Source organism: Aegilops tauschii, chromosome 3 (assembly GCF_002575655.3).
Source record: "Aegilops tauschii subsp. strangulata cultivar AL8/78 chromosome 3, Aet v6.0, whole genome shotgun sequence".
NCBI lineage: Eukaryota > Viridiplantae > Streptophyta > Magnoliopsida > Poales > Poaceae > Aegilops > Aegilops tauschii.
The window spans coordinates 535,011,494-535,028,564 of NC_053037.3; the positions used below are offsets into that span (position 1 = coordinate 535,011,494).

At 44.1% G+C, this 17,071-nt stretch overlaps 1 protein-coding gene across 1 annotated transcript; it reads right to left on the minus strand.

Moving 5' to 3' along the window:
* Positions 1-214: 214 nt before the first annotated feature.
* On the minus strand, positions 215-3,460 carry LOC109740789 (F-box protein SKIP19). Its single transcript, XM_020299840.4, has 4 exons — positions 3,040-3,460; positions 2,830-2,941; positions 2,014-2,360; positions 215-1,216 (listed from the first exon to the last, which is right to left on the minus strand). Exons 1-4 carry the CDS (start codon positions 3,225-3,227, stop codon positions 457-459), a joined length of 1,407 nt encoding a protein of 468 aa, XP_020155429.1. The 5' UTR covers positions 3,228-3,460; the 3' UTR covers positions 215-456.
* Between the last annotated feature and the right edge of the window lie 13,611 nt (positions 3,461-17,071).

Sequence of the window (17,071 nt, forward strand, 5' to 3'; positions counted from 1 at the left end):
GGAAGATGTTAAACCTAGACTCATTAGGTAGGTTCTTTTGATAAGTTTTGCCATTTGTACTCTCTGTACGATAAAAGATTGTCAATGTCTTCTTCATAAAATTTACTTTTAGCATGTACTCACTCCGTCCCACAACGTAAGTTGTTTAGCTCGCAAAAACGTCTTATATTATGGAACGGAGGGAGTATTTGTTAAAACTTCAGAGCACAAGTAATAAGCTCAGGTAAAGGTTCAAGCAATTAACGTGAGAATAGAGCTGCGTAGTATGTTACTTGCAAGCTGCCCGTCCAACCATTTACACAAACTGTAAAACGCACACTAAAGGCAGATGGTTCAAAAGCACCCTTGGCTTGTCTGTACATCAAAAGCTCTCCTGCAGGGATACACACACGCTCTTCAGGATCCAAAACACCAAGACAGTGATTTGGACTACTGAACATGACACAGCTGCACCTGTCACAGCTCCCAGTAGTATCTGGGATCATCCATGGAGTAGGTCGGCGCAGGCGAGCCAGGGGACGAGGGGAGCGAGTAGTCATCCCAGTAGTTCTCGCCGTAGTCATCGTTTTCCATCGCTGCCTCGTTGTGGAGAGCCTGAGCCTCTATTTCATAGAGATTAGGCATCTCGATCACTTCACCTTCGTCCTCCTTGATGGTATCAAGTTCTGGGCAATGAGCGTGAGGCCACGCTCCTGGCAGCCGGACATGCTTGATATTGGCACAGCGAGCTTTGAGTTCAGCGTCAACTAGGAGGTGGCCGCATTCTCTAAGGTCGAGGAACTCGAGGTGGGGGCAGCCTTCAAGGATGGCGTACACCCCTTCTTTAGTCAGGCCGTAGCCTGCCATCTGAAGGAGCCGCAGCTCGTGCAAGCTCTCTGCTATGGCGAAGGCCTCCTCATTGTGTCTCGCCTCCCAGGCCTCATAAGGCTCCTCCTCCTCCTCCTCCTCCTCCTCTTCCTCCTCGTCGTTTTGCCGCTGTTCCATCCTGATCTCACGCTCTATTGAATCTGAATCGTACCATGGCAAACAGACTCTTAGACGCTTCAGCGTTGGGCGGGCTGCACCAATCCCCTTGAAAAAGTCCCATGTCAGCTTCTGACCAGAGTACTCTATCTCTTCTAGCATTGGACATTTAGCTGCAAGCTTAATTACTACGTCCTCATCATCCCAAAAGTAATAGGCGCCGATGAGCCGAATGCTCTTCAATGAGTTGCATCTGCAGAGACAAGTACGAAAGTAGACACACATGAACCGAGTAAAATCAGACAAGTACAGTAAGACTACATAACAAGTTTAAACAGTAAACATATTTTCTCCTTAAAGGAAGACTTCAAGATGCTCAGGGTGGTTCATAGTCGACCTTGGGGGGTTCATAGCCAACCTTGTTGGGGGCCTGCCCTAGTCACTAGTTGCTTTTCTCAAAAGACTCCTACTAATTAGCATTACTTTTTCATCTCCTCTTATAGTGAGACACTAAGTAGCTTGTAGTGATAGCTATGGAAATACAATGTAACTTTGCACCCCTGATCCTTGATTAATATAACAACAAGACTGTAGGAAACTCTCCTGCAATCATTCACAGTTAAAAAAAAACATATGATAAATATCAAATGAGTTTCACATTTGGCAAAAAGTAGCCTGTCATAAATATCATATGACGATGTACCGTAAATATCTAACGAGAGTCAGTACCTCAAGGCAAATTATTTGGCCATAAGCGACCTGTTCTAAAAGAAAAATATGTTTCCCTATTTGTTGAGACAAATATAGCCATACAGAAAGCATTCAGCTGTCCTTTGAACCTCATCAAGATAACACTATTATACATATGTCTCAATAATATATCATAAACGCTGACATGTTTAGCAAAAATTAACTATTAGGTCGGTGCTAAATACTGGAAACAGTGTGTCAGCACTACAGATCGATAGGTTTCAAAGTGTGACACACACAGAGTAAGAGACCAAATGCTGAAATTCAAGAATGGGAATTTAGGACACAAAGAACAATTACCTGCTTGCAATGTAATTCAGGAGTTCACTAGTGACAAACTTCTGAGCCCAGAATGATTCCATCCGTCCATCAGAGCGATCTATAGCCACCTTTGCCATTTGGCACATGACGTTTCCCCCCTTGGAGAAAACCAACTTGTGGCGGGTCATGTCCACGAAACGCCACAACTCAGGGGACTTGGCTGCCACCAACCATGAGCGGCACACCAGTCCGGCACCCATCAGGATCTCAATGGTCCCAAGCTTCATGAAGATTGCAGAAAGCGCATCGAGTGGGAGCTCAGACCAATCCCTGACATCAGATACAGGCAATGGGTTTGGCCCCGCCTCCATTGTGCAAGGGAGCTCCTGAAAAACAAGGTGTAATCACAGAGATAACATGGATGCCCAAATTCAGCAAGAGCTTGAAATTTGCACGATGAAACAGCTTTAATACAAGATAGACAACGGTTATGCAATGTAGGAGTGGTTTCTCCATGGTACTACAAGATAACATAACTTTTACAGAGAAACCAATGGCTGATCAAATGGTTTAGCCGGAAACAACAATCAGATAATTAGCTGAGTACGAAATGCCCTTTTTAAAAGTTTTCTTTAGGGAGGTTGTAGCGAAGCAAAGCTCTGCTTGTTTAGGGGGCAAGAAAGTTCTGCAGAACAACCACCCAATTTGGTGCCAAAAGCAGTGCCTCAAGATGAACTCTTATTTAAGCTTTGCAATCGATGAAGCCAATTAAATTAGCAAATCAATCCACCCTTATCATCACTGAATCCCCCAAATTATGATTTACCCAAACATCCATCAAACCGGTATACGCACCACTCTGTTCTTGTGCGGGTAGGCCTGAAACCCCTGCTTCGCCATCTCGGGCAGCAGGTCGTCGCCGGCCATGGCCTCCCGCTTCGCCCTCTTGCATCCGTCGCCCCTCGCCCTGCAAAGCACCGACGCGTCAGCCGCCGAAACCAAAGGGCGAAGGCCGTTCAAGCCAAACGGAGATCGAATAGCGGCGGGTGATGAAAGGGGACGAACTCGGGGACGAGCGCCTGCGCGGCCTCCTCGTCGATCTCCCCGTTGGGCGGGATGGCCTTCCTCATGATGCGCCTGATGTCAGCGATTGGCAGGAACGCGCCTCGCTCCTCCCTGTTGCCGCCAGCCGTGGGTCTGCCGCTAATGCGGCTCCCGCCGTCGCCGGAGGGGCTCGCCGGTGGGTTGGACATGCCCTCCCGCCTCCAACTCTAGGTCAATCAGATCGGGCAACCCACCGTCTCACCCCGCCGAACCCAAACCCCAAACCCTTGGAACGAGAAGCGAGCGTGGGTGAGACCGTGGGAGCCGAGAGCCAATAAGCGGTTTGGAACGAGAAGCTGGCTTCCGCCCGAGGGAAGAGCGAGGTGGCCAAGAGAGCGGAGGCGCATAAGAAAGAAAATGTGTCGATCTGCTGCCCTCAAATGCACAGTGATATTAAATCGTAAAGAAAATAGACAATTAGAGCCAGGTCTCTCGTACCCGTCTCAGACGCTTGATCAGGCCGTCCGGTCACTGTCTAGTCAAAAAAATCGACCCAACAAAACCGTGAACAAACGTCCGGTCTGACCGGCGCCCCTCATATCCAGCCCAAATATACGGTGAATATGGGGCGGCCCGGGCAGGGCACATCCGCCTGACAGGTCCGGCCCACCACCGCACCCACATATGTCCCACAAAAAACCACAATCCGGACGCCTCACTCCGAACCCAGCTCACTCTCTCTCGCTCTGTCCTTTCCTCTCCCTCTCCGATTCCAATCTCATCAACTACGATGTCCAGCTCCGATAACGACTACAGCTCCGAGCTCGACTACGAGGAGGTGATGGCCCTCCGCGTTGCGCTGGAGCGGTCCAAGGTGGAGACTGGTGGCAACTCCGGATCTGGAACGTTGTCGCAGCTCCAGCGTCGGTGTAGCGCGGACGCCGGAGCTGGACACCCCGTCCCCCGTCCCGCGCGCAGCGACGCCAGGACAGCGCAGTCCGCACCGCCGCCGTGCCATCTCCTTTCCTCGCTGTTCGCTCCTCCACATGGGCAGCAATGGGTGCTTGTGCCTGCGCCGCGCGCCGCGAGAAGCAGTTTGCACGGGAGAGGGACACGGCGAAGCAGTCCGCGCGCCGCCGCCGCGGGACAGAGGCGGACCCGTACGAGGACGTGTCTCCTCACGTGGGTCTACCGCCGGTCCCTCACGACGGCGAAGAAGGACGCTCGCCGCCTCCAACGGAAGAATACCAAGGCGCTCCGGCTTTGGTATTGAGCAGTCGGAGCGTGAGGCAAAGGAGGCATCGACGGTGAAGGCTCGGGTCACCAGGTTGAAGCGCGAGCAAGACAGGGCGGTCCGCCGGATGAAGGGGCTCGTCGTCCGCTCCGACTCCGATGACGGCGACAGTTGCACCTCCTCGTCGGACGACCAAGACCCTCCACCAGTCGCGGACGCCTACAACTACGCCGACGACCGGAAGGGCAAGGGCCCGGCAAGAAAGTGGTGATTCCCCCCCCCCCTCCTCCTCAATGTTTATATCGTTTTATGTTGTAGAAGTTAAACTATGATCTTTTGGATGCGTTGAAGTTTGTTAATGTCTGTATGTAGCCGATCTTGTGTTCCTTTGCAGCCGATTTTTAGTTGTCCGTCATTTGATCACGCAGAGTAGATCAACGTTGCATGTGTAGTATGGGTATGAGGCGCGAGATATGATACGTAGATGCAGAGTGGCAAATATGAGGCCTGCCTGGTCAGTGCCCGCGGACGCGCACGGGCGCGTCCGCAGATTTTTTTTTTAACACAGTACAGACGCAAGCACTCATATATACGCGCATACACTCATCCCTATGAACGCACGCACGCACATCCTACCCCTATGAGCACCTCCGAGAGACTGAGCCGGCATGTCATCTTGAGATTTATGAAGTCACCGTAGCACCTCGTCGTCGATGGGAACGTCTCCTCCCACTGAAAGCGTATCGCCGGAAATCCTAAAATAAATCTAGGAATAAATGCGAGCACCAGAACTTGAATCCTGGTGAGCTGTGGATACCACCGTCCTACTACCATCCAACCACAGGTTGTTTGAGGGGCCGGATTTGCCCATCGCGACTGTAGATGCTCTTTTGTTTACTAATTTCAGTGATTCAATACTAATTGTATCTAACATATACAGTACTTTCATGTGAATGATTGATTTATGTCCGTGATAGTGGAGATAAAGATAGGAAATGATGTATGAACGGCAGTGATTGAATCCTTCCTATTAATTTATTATATTACCAATTAATTACCGATCATGATTGATTCCTTCACTTGAATTTATTGTGTTACCAACTATGTTGTTGGGAAAGAAGAGACAGATTACCGAATATGAATTTATTGCATTACCACGGAAGTAAAATTGAGAATAATGTTACACTTCTGTAAGGGATCTTACGTAACCTACATAATGAATTAAGTGGTATATTTTGATTGGATTAAATTAAGGAAGGGGCCCACTTAATTGAAACAGGGGGTGAGGGATTTAGTGGTTAGGCTGGTTGTAATGAGGAGTATCATGTACTAGTATCATGCATATGGTACTAGTGTATGATACTACCTCCCTAATGCATAGTATCATATATTAGTATCATGTAGTACTTTATTTATTGCCATGCATGACACATAGTAGCATAGCATTTATTATGATACGGTATCATGATATGATACTCAACCCCCTCTTTCTTCATTTAATTCTAGGAAACCTCATCAAAATTGTCTAGTTGGCATGCATGATACTAACTATGATACTCCCATTACGACCCCCTTAGAGACGGAAAATTACGTAGCTCTTCATAGCCACCTTCGTAGGTCTAGCATTTTGATTTAGAAAGTATACTAGGACATGCCCGTGCGTTGCAACATCATATAATTATTCTATGATTTAGCTACACGGCACAGTTTCAGATTCAGATCAGTCGATCTTTTGGAAAAGAAGAAGTGGCCACGCTGAGCACGGAAGCCGCAGGCGGTGGCACTGGGGCGAACAAAGCGAGGACCGGGGACGCCGGCAGGGACTCAGACAAGAATGAGCCGCAGCGAGCTTCGAGCTGCCGGAGACAAGTCCGAAGGTTGACGGGTGCGGGTGCAAGCTTGCCGGGAAAAAAATCTGGTGGTCATCAGTTTAGAGGGATGGCCAGGGGCGCCAGCACAACGGTGGATGGCGGCGAGGAGGAGGACGGTGCGGGAGCGCCGCCGACTGCTTGTGACAGTGGCAGGCGGTTGGGCCAGCGGTACATGGGCTGGTTTCAGAAAAGAGATGGACAAGCATAAGGTTGAAGAAGATGCTCTGATTACGACTGGCCCAAAAGTTTTTTCCAATCGACTTACGCCTAGAAACGTCTAATGTCTAGTATGTTAGCCCATTATTTACCTGTCCATAATGTGATTGTGTAAATACATATTTATAACATACTGCCCGTGATTTACCTACCTGAAAAAATTACTTATTTGGTAAAAACCTAGTCTTACGGATGATCCTCTGTATCTTTTCTTTTCTTGTATGTTTCTCTGTTGTATCAATTCAATAGTGACACACTCAGTTTGAAGGATTAAAACACAAATTTGAATTAACATTGCATTACAAAGTTCTTACATAGGGGAAGAAAAGTCGATTGGAGATATTTTCATATCATAGGTGTTTAAAAATTGGTTTCTTCTCAGTGAATATAGCATGATTTTGAGTCCCGCATCATCAATGGTGAATGTTATGAATGGGGCACATGCAAATTGGACGAGTCAGCTCATCATATAGGCGTCGTTGTGTGACTGTCCAGCGTGGTTCATACCACGCAGGGGGCGAGTGGCTGAATTGGGAGACCTTATCTTCGTCTCATTCCGACCCTATGTGGTCATCGCAGTCGAGGATGGCTTGAGCGGTGGGGGCAAGGCATAAGATGGAGTGATTCATCTCGGCAAACCTCACCACATTCAAGTCGAATTTGCGCCATCTAATGCACTCCCTCTCCGCCGCCAAAACCACATGTACCTCCTCGTACTAGAGCTAGATAGCGCATCGTTCGATAAGATCAGACCTTGTGCACACTTGTGGCATCGACACGTATCCTCCCCATATATGGAAAAACTAATTCAGAAATCTATAACTTGTAGTGCTGGACCAGGAATTTTGTGAGGTCTACGGGTAGTGTCTCTGATATGTTCAATAGACCCCTAAACAAATTTTCATAAAGGTATGACCTTTGCCCTAGGGCGAGCTTTTTTTTGCGGGAAATCTTTCGATCTATTCATCTTCAGTCATGGCAGTGCAACAAAGACCAGAAATAATAAAAGTTGCATTCAGATCCGTAGACCATCTAGCAGCGACTACAAGCACTAAAGCGAGCTGAAGGCGCGTCGCCGTCATCGCCCTCCATCGTTGAAGTCGGGCACAACTTGTTGTAGTAGACAGTTGGGAAGTCGTCGTGCTAAGGCCCCTTAGGACCAGCGCACCAGAACAGCAACCGCCGCGGATGAAGAATAACGTAGACCGGAAGGATCCAATCCGAAGACACACGAACGTGGACGAACGCCAATGAGATCCGAGCAAATCCACCAAAGATAGATCCACCGGAGACACACCTCCACACGCCCACCACCGATGCTAGACGCATCGCTGTACGGGGGCTAGGCGGGGAGACCTTTATTCCATCTCCAGGGAGCCGCCGCCGTTTCGCCTTCCTGAGCAGAACACAAACCCTAACAAAACTGAAAGTAACGACTAGAAAAGAAGCCCTCCCGCCGGCCCTTGGCAGGATCCACCGCGCCTCCATAGCCCTAGGGCCACCGGAGACAAGGCAGACCTGCGTCGGTGCCGGCGAGAGGTAGAAACCCTAGAATATCTGGATAACATAAAAGGATAATTGAATAACAATTTTTCAATGAAAAACCTCGGTGAAGTGATGTCTACTACGCAATCTTCTTCTTGTAGACGTTGTTGGGCCTACAAGTGCAGAGGTTTGTAGGACAGTAGCAAATTTCCCTCAAGTGGATGACCTAAGGTTCATCAATCCGTGGGAGGCGTAGGATGAAGATGGTCTCTCTCAAGCAACCCTGCAACCAAATAATAATGGTAAATTGTATAGGTGCACTAGTTCAGCGAAGAGATGGTGATACAAGTGCAATATGGATGGTAGATATAGGTTTTTGTAATCTGAAAATATAAAAACAGCAAGGTAACAAGTAATAAAAGTGAGCGTAAACGGTATTGCAATGTGTTGAAACAAGGCCTAGGGTTCATACTTTCACTAGTGCAAGTTCTCTCAACAATAATAACATAATTGGATCATATCAACCAAAACCCTAATGTCACCTAGATACTCCAATGTCACCTCAAGTATCCGTGGGCATGATTATACGATATGCATCACACAATCTCATATTCATCTATTCGACCAACACAAAGTACTTCAAAGAGTGCCCCAAAGTTTCTACCGGAGAGTCAAGACGAAAACGTGTGCCAACCCCTATGCATAGGTTCATGGGCGGAACCCGCAAGTTGATCACCAAAACATACATCAAGTGGATCATGTGATATCCCATTGTCACCACAGATAAGCACGGCAAGACATACATCAAGTGTTCTCAAATCCTTAAAGACTCAATCCGATAAGATAACTTCAAAGGGAAAACTCAACCCATTACAAGAGAATAGAGGGGGAGAAACATCATAAGATCCAACTATAATAGCAAAGCTCCCGATACAACAAGATCGTGCCACATCAAGAACACGAGAGAGAGAGAGAGAGATCAAACACATAGCTACTGGTACATACCCTCAGCCCCGAGGGTGAACTACTCCCTCCTCGTCATGGAGAGCGCCGGGATGATGAAGATGGCCACCGGTGATGGATCCCCCCTTCGGCAGGGTGCCGGAACAGGGTCCCGATTGGTTTTTGGTGGCTATAGAGGCTTGCGGCGGCGGAACTCCCGATCTATTGTGTTCCCCGATGGTTTTAGGGTATATGGGAATATATAGGCGAAAGAAGTCGGTAAGGGGAGCCACGAGGGGCCCACGAGGGTGGAGGGCGCGCCCAGGGGGGTGGGCGCGCCCCCCTGCCTCGTGCTCTCCTCGTTGATCCCCTGACGTGCACTCCAAGTCTCCTATATTGCTTTCTTTCCAAAAATAACTTTTCCGAAGGTTTCATTCCGTTTGGACTCCGTCTGATATTCCTTTTCTGCGAAACACTGAAACAAGGGAAAAACAGAAACTGGCACTGGGCTCTGGGTCAATAGGTTAGTCCCAAAAGTAATATAAAAGTGCATAGTAAAGCCCATTAAACATCCAAGATGGATAATATAATAGCATGAATACTTCATAAATTATATATACGTTGGAGACGTATCAGCATCCCCAAGCTTAATTCCTGCTCGTCCTCGAGTAGGTAAATGATAAAAGAAATAATTTATGAAGTGTGAATGCTAGCAGGTGCATAAGTTTGATCAATGATAATTTTAATCACCTTTTCTAGCATCATTATATGTCATAACAGTAGCTCAACTCATAGAACTTTTCATGATCAAGTAACAAACTATTCACATGTTAAAGTATAGATCATAAACTTTCTTGAAAACTAACAAACAATTCTCGGTCATCAAACAATTGCAATTCATCTTATTTTCAGGAAGAGTCTATGTCAGAGCTTTGACTTAGCAAACTCCACATATTCAACTATCATATAGTCTTCCATGATTGCTACCACTCAAAGCATATTTTTAGAACAAATAGCATCCATCGAACATAGAGAAAGATAGGGGCTTAATGTTTCGCCTCCCAACTTATTTATCATATAGATAATTGTCAACAATAATAATTCATGATCAAATATATTTGAATGGCCATATATGCTCAGATCTTTCCATCACATGATGCTTGCCAACTAAAGAGTAGGTTGGAATGAGAAGGAATACTACTGACTCTTGCATAAAAGTAAAAGATAGGCCCTTCACAGAGGGAAGCAGGGATTTGCAGAGGTGCCAGAGCTCGAAGCAAAAACAGAGATGAAAATAATTTTGAGAGGTATGCTTATTGTCAACATAACGACCAAGAGTTCCCAATATCTTCCATACTAGATACATCATAGGCGGTTCCCACGCATAAAGGTAAAGATTTTACTCCACCTCCACCAACAATCACACCCCACGGCTTGTCCGAAACAATGGGTGCCGTCCAACTATCAACATTCCTGGGGGAGTTTTGTTTAAATTATTTGCGAATTTGTTTTTGATCTTTTGATCATAGGACTGGGCATCCCGGTTACCAGCCATTTTCTCGTGAATGATGAGCGGAGTCCACTCATCGTGAGAATAACCCACCTAGCATGGAAGATACTGCTAGCCCCTAGTCGCTACATGAGCGATTCGGGCATACAAAACAGATTATTATTTGAAGGTTTAGAGTTTGGCACATGCAAATTTACTTGGAACGGCAGGTAAATACCGCATATAGGTAGATATGGTGGACACTCATGGAAGAAACTTGGTTCAAGGAATTTGGATGCATAAGCAGTATTCCCGCTTAGTACAGAAATTTTGGCTAGCAAAGGATTCTAAATAGCAAGCACCACATGTTAGAGGATCCATAACAATATAACTTCTATACAAATATACCCAAGCATAACTCATTATGTTGTCTTCCTTGTCCAACTTCAACTAATTTGCTCAGGTTTGAAAATAATTAATGGGGCTCACAATCATAGAAGATGTCCAAGATAGTATATTTATATGTGAAATCTCTCTTCCTTCAATATTCTTTCATGAATTGTTCAAGTGACCAATACAATGTTTGCTAACCTTCAATAAATTTACCACCTCTACTTCTTATATGTGAAGGCATTACTCCCCATGGGAAAAGCATATGAAACATATATAATTTCAGATTTATGACATTCAAATCATTCAACCATTTACTCATAGGATATAAGTGAAGCACACGAGTAAATGACAAACTACTCCAAAAAGATATGAGTGAAGATTAATGAGTAGTTAAATAATTATTTAGCTATGTGAAGACTCTCTCTCATTTAAGAATTTCAGATCTTGATATTTTATTCAAATAGCAAGCAAAACAAAATAAAATGACATGACGCTCCAAGCAAAACACATATCATGTGGTGAATAAAAATATAGCTCCAAGTAAAGTTACCGGTGAATGAAGACGAAAGAGGGGATGCCATCCAGGGAATCCCCAAGCTTAGGCTCTTGCCACTCCTTATTCCATAGTCCATCGAATCTTTACCCAAAACTTGAAAACTTCACAACACAAAACTCAACAGAAAACTCGTGAGCTCCGTTAGCGAAAGAAAACAAAACACCACTTCAAAGTAATGTATTGAACTCATTCTTTATTTGTATGGGTGTTAAATCTACTGTATTCCAACTTCTCTATGGTTTATAAACTATTTTACTAGCCATAGATTCATCAAAATAAGCAAACAACACACGAAAAACATAATCTGTCAAAAACAGAACAGTCTGTAGTAATCTGTAACTAACGCAAACTTCTGGAACTCAAAAAATTCTAAAATAAATTGTTGGACCTGAGGAATTTATCTATTAATCATATGCAAAAACAATCAACCTAAAAGCACTCTCCAGTAAAAAGTTTTAGCTAATATCGTGAGCGCTAAAGTTTCTGTTTTTTACAGCAAGATCATAAAGACTTCACCCAAGTCTTCCCAAAGGTTCTACTTGGCACAAACACTAATTAAAACATAAAACCACATCTAACCAGAGGATAGACAGATTATTTATTCCTAAACAGAACCAAAAAGCAAGAAACTAAAATAAAATTGGGTTGCCTCCCAACAAGCGCTATCGTTTAACGCCCCTAGCTAGGCATGATGATTTCAATGATGCTCACATAAAAGATAAGAATTGAAACATAAAGAGAGCATCATGAAGAATATGACTAGCACATTTAAGTCTAACTCACTTACTATGCATAGGGATTTTGTGATCAAGCAACTTATGGGGACAATAATCAACTAGCATAGGAAGGCAAAACAAGCATAACTTTAAAACTTTGAGCACATAGAGAGGAAACTTGATATTATTGCAATTCCTACAAGCATATGTTCCTCCCTCATAATAATTTTCAGTAGCATCATGGATGAATTCAACAATATAACCATCACATAAAGCATTATTCTCATGATGCACAAGCATATAAATTTTACTACTCTCCACATAAGCAAAATTCTTCTCATTCGGAATAGTGGGAGCAAACTCAACAAAATAACTATCATGTGAAGCATAATCCAATTGAAAACTAAAATCATGATGACAAGTTTCATGGTTATCATTATTCTTAATATCATACGTGTCATCACAATAATCATCATAAATAGCAACTTTGTTATCATAATCAATTGGAACCTCTTCCGAAATAGTGGATTCATCACTAAATAAAGTCATGACCTCTCCAAATCCACTTTCATCAATATAATCATCATAAATAGGAGGCATGCTTTCATCATAATAAATTTGCTCATCAAAACTTGGGGGACAAAAAATATCATCTTCATCAAACATAGCTTCCCCAAGCTTGTGGCTTTGCATATCATTAGCATCATGGATATTCAAGGAATTCATACTAACAACATTGCAATCAGGCTCATCATTCACATATTTTATGCCAAGCATTCTATGTAATTCTTCTTGTAGTACTTGAGCACAATTTTCTTTCCCTAAATTTTCACGGAAGACATTAAAAAGATGAAGCATATGAGGCACCCTCAATTCCATTTTTTTGTAGTTTTCCTTTATAAAATATACTAGTGATAAAACAAGAAAATAAAAGATTCGATTGCAAGATCTAAAGATATACCTTCAAGCACTTACCACCCCGGCAACGGCGCGAGAAAAGAGCTTGATGTCTACTACGCAACCTTCTTCTTGTAGATGTTGTTGGGCCTCCAAGTGCAAAGGTTTGTAGGACAGTAGCAAATTTCCCTCAAGTGGATGACCTAAGGTTTATCAATCCGTGGGAGGCGTAGGATGAAGATGGTCTCTCTCAAGCAACCCTGCAACCAAATAACAAAGAGTCTCTTGTGTCCCCAACACACCCAATACAATGGTAAATTGTATAGCTGCACTAGTTCAGCGAAGAGATGGTGATACAAGTGCAATATGGATGGTAGATATAGGTTTTTGTAATCTAAAAATATAAAAACAGCAAGGTAACAAGTAATAAAAGTGAGCGTAAATGGTATTGCAATGTGTTGAAACAAGGCCTAGGGTTCATACTTTCACTAGTGCAAGTTCTCTCAACAATAATAACATAATTGGGTCATATAACTATCCCTCAACATGCAGCAAAGAGTCACTCCAAAGCCACTAATAGCGGAGAACAAACGAAGAGATTATGGTAGGGTACGAAACCACCTCAAAGTTATTCTTTCGGATCGATCTATTCAAGAGTTCGTACTAGAATAACACCTTAAGACACATATCAACCAAAACCCTAATGTCACCTAGATACTCCAATGTCACCTCAAGTATCTGTGGGCATGATTATACGATATGCATCACACAATCTCATATTCATCTATTCGACCAACACAAAGTACTTCAAAGAGTGCCCCAAAGTTTCTACCGGAGAGTCAAGACGAAAACGTGTGCCAACCCCTATGCATAGGTTCATGGGCGGAACCCGCAAGTTGATCACCAAAACATACATCAAGTGGATCACGTGATATCCCATTGTCACCACAGATAAGCACGGCAAGACATACATCAAGTGTTCTCAAATCCTTAAAGACTCAATCCGATAAGATAACTTCAAAGGGTAAACTCAATCCATTACAAGAGAATAGAGGGGGAGAAACATCATAAGATCCAACTATAATAGCAAAGCTCGCGATACATCAAGATCGTGCCACATCAAGAACACGAGAGAGAGAGAGAGATCAAACACATAGCTACTGGTACATACCCTCAGCCCCGAGGGTGAACTACTCCCTCCTCGTCATGGAGAGCGCTGGGATGATGAAGATGGCCACCGGTGATGGATCCCCCCTCCGGCAGGGTGCCGGAACAGGGTCCCGATTGGTTTTTGGTGGCTATAGAGGCTTGCGGCGGCGGAACTCCTGATCTATTGTGTTCCCCGATAGTTTTAGGGTATATGGGAATATATAGGCGAAAGAAGTCGGTAAGGGGAGCCACGAGGGGCCCACGAGGGTGGAGGGTGCGCCCAGGGGGGTGGGCACGCCCCCTGCCTCGTGCTCTCCTCGTTGATCCCCTGACGTGCACTCCAAGTCTCCTGTATTGCTTTATTTCCAAAGGTTTCATTCCGTTTGGACTCCGTTTGATATTCCTTTTCTGCGAAACACTGAAACAAGGGAAAAACATAAACTGGCACTGGGCTCTTGGTCAATAGGTTAGTCCCAAAAGTAATATAAAAGTGCATAGTAAAGCCCATTAAACATCCAAGATGGATAATATAATAGCATGAATACTTCATAAATTATAGATACGTTGGAGACGTATCATGAAGCTGCTTACATATTGGGCATCAAGATCTATAGAGATAGATCAAGACGCTTGATGAAAAAATTTCAATGAGTACATACCTTGACAAGATTTTGAAGTAGTTCAAAATGGAATAGTCAAAGAAGGAGTTCTTGCCTGTGTTGCAAGGTGTGAAGTTGAGTTAGACTCAAAACCTGACCACGGCAAAATATAGAGAGAGAATGAAGGTCATTCCGTACGCCTCAGTCATAGGTTCTATAAAGTATGCCAAGCTGTGTACCAGACCTATTGTGTGCCTTGCCATGGGTTTGGCAAGGCGTTACAATAGTGATCCAGGAGTGGATCACGGGACATCGGTCAAAGTTATCCTTAGAGGACTAAGGAAATATTTCTCGGTTATGGAGGTGATAAATAGTTCATCGTAAAGAGTTACGTCGATGCAAGCTTTGACACCGATCCGTATGACTCTGAGTCTCGATCTAGAACATATTGAAAGTGGGAGCAATTAGCTAGAGTAGCTCCATGCAGAGCATTGTAGACATAGAAATTTGCAAAATACATACGGATCTGAATGTGTCAGACCCATTGACTAAACTTCTCTCACAAGCAAAACATGATCACACCTTAGTACTCTTTGGGTGTTAATCACATAGCGATGTGAACTAGATTATTGATCTAGTAAACCCTTTGGGTGTTGGTCACATGGCGATGTGAACTATGGGTGTTAATCACATAAAGATGTGAAGTATTGGTGTTAAATCACATGGCGATGTGAACTAGATTATTGACTCTAGTGCAAGTGGGAGACTGAAGGAAATATGCCCTAGAGGCAATAATAAAGTTGTTATTTTATATTTCCTTATATCATGATAAATGTTTATTATTCATGCTAGAATTGTATTAACCGGAAACTTGATACATGTGTGGATACATAGACAAAACACCGTGTCCCTAGTAAGCCTCTACTAGACTAGCTCGTTAATCAAAGATGGTTAAGTTTCCTAACCATAGACATGTGTTGTAATTTGATGAATGGGATCACATCATTAGTAGAATGATGTGATGGACAAGACCCATCCGTTAGCTTAGCATAATGATCGTTAAGTTTTATTGCTACTGCTTTCTTCATGACTTATACATATTCCTTTGACACCCATATACCGGAGGAATACCTTGTGTGATATCAAACGTCACAACGTAACTGGGTGATTATAAAGATGCTCTACATGTATCTCCGAAGGTTTTTTGTTGGCTTGGTATAGATCGAGATTAGGATTTGTCACTCACAGTATCGGAGAGGTATCTCTGGGCCCTCTCGGTAATGCACATCATGATAAGCCTTGCAAGCAATGTTACTAATGAGTTAGTTACGGGATGATGCATTACGGAACGAGTAAAGAGACTTGCCGGTTACGAGATTGAACTAGATATGAGGATACCGATGATCGAATCTTGGGCAAGTAACATAGTGATGACAAAGGGAATAACATATGTTGTCATAACGGTTCGACCGATAAAGATCTTCATAGAATATGTGGGAACCAATATGAGCATCCAGGTTCCGCTATTGGTTATTGACCGGAGAGGTGTCTCTGTCATGTCTGCATAGTTCTCGAACCCGTAGGGTCCGCACGCTTAACGTTCGATGACGATTTGTATTATGAGTTATGTGTTTTGGTGACCGAAGATTCTTCAGATTCCCGGATGAGATCACGGACATGACGAGGAGTCTCGAAATGGTCGAGAGGTAAAGATTGATATATTGGACTATAGTATTTGGACACCGGAATGGTTTCGGATATTTATCATAGCACCGAGGGGTTACCGGAACCCCCGGGGAAAGTAATGGGCCATAGGGGAGAGAGAGGGTAGCCCACAAGGGGGTGGCCCCCCCATGGGTAGTCTGAATTGGACAAGGGGAGGGGGTGCGGCCCCCCTTTCCTTCTCCCTCTCCCTCTCCTTCCCCCTTTCCCCCTCCGAAAGAAGGAAGGGGGCCGACTAGGACTAGGAGTCCTAGTGGGCCCCCCCACTTGGCTGAAGGAAATATGCCCTAGAGGCAATAAGAAAGTTTTTGTTTATATTTCCATATATCATGATAAATGTTTATTATTCATGCTAGAATTGTATTAACCGGAAACTTAGTACATGTGTGAATACATAGACAAAACAGAGTGTCCCTAGCATGCCTCTACTTGACTAGCTCGTTGATCAAAGATGGTTATGTGTCCTACCATAGACATTTGTTGTCATTTGATGAACGGGATCACATCATTAGAGAATGATGTGATGGACAAGACCCATCCATTAGCTTAGCATAATGATCATTTAGTTTCATTGCTATTGCTTTCTTCATGACTTATACATGTTCCTCTGACTATGAGATTATGCAACTCCCGAATACCAGAGAAACACTTTGTGTGCTATCAAATGTCACAATGTAACTGGGTGATTATAAAGATGCTCTACAGGTGTCTCCGAAGGTGTTTGTTGGGTTGGCATAGATCAAGATTAGGATTTGTCACTCCGTGTATCGGAGAGGTATCTCTG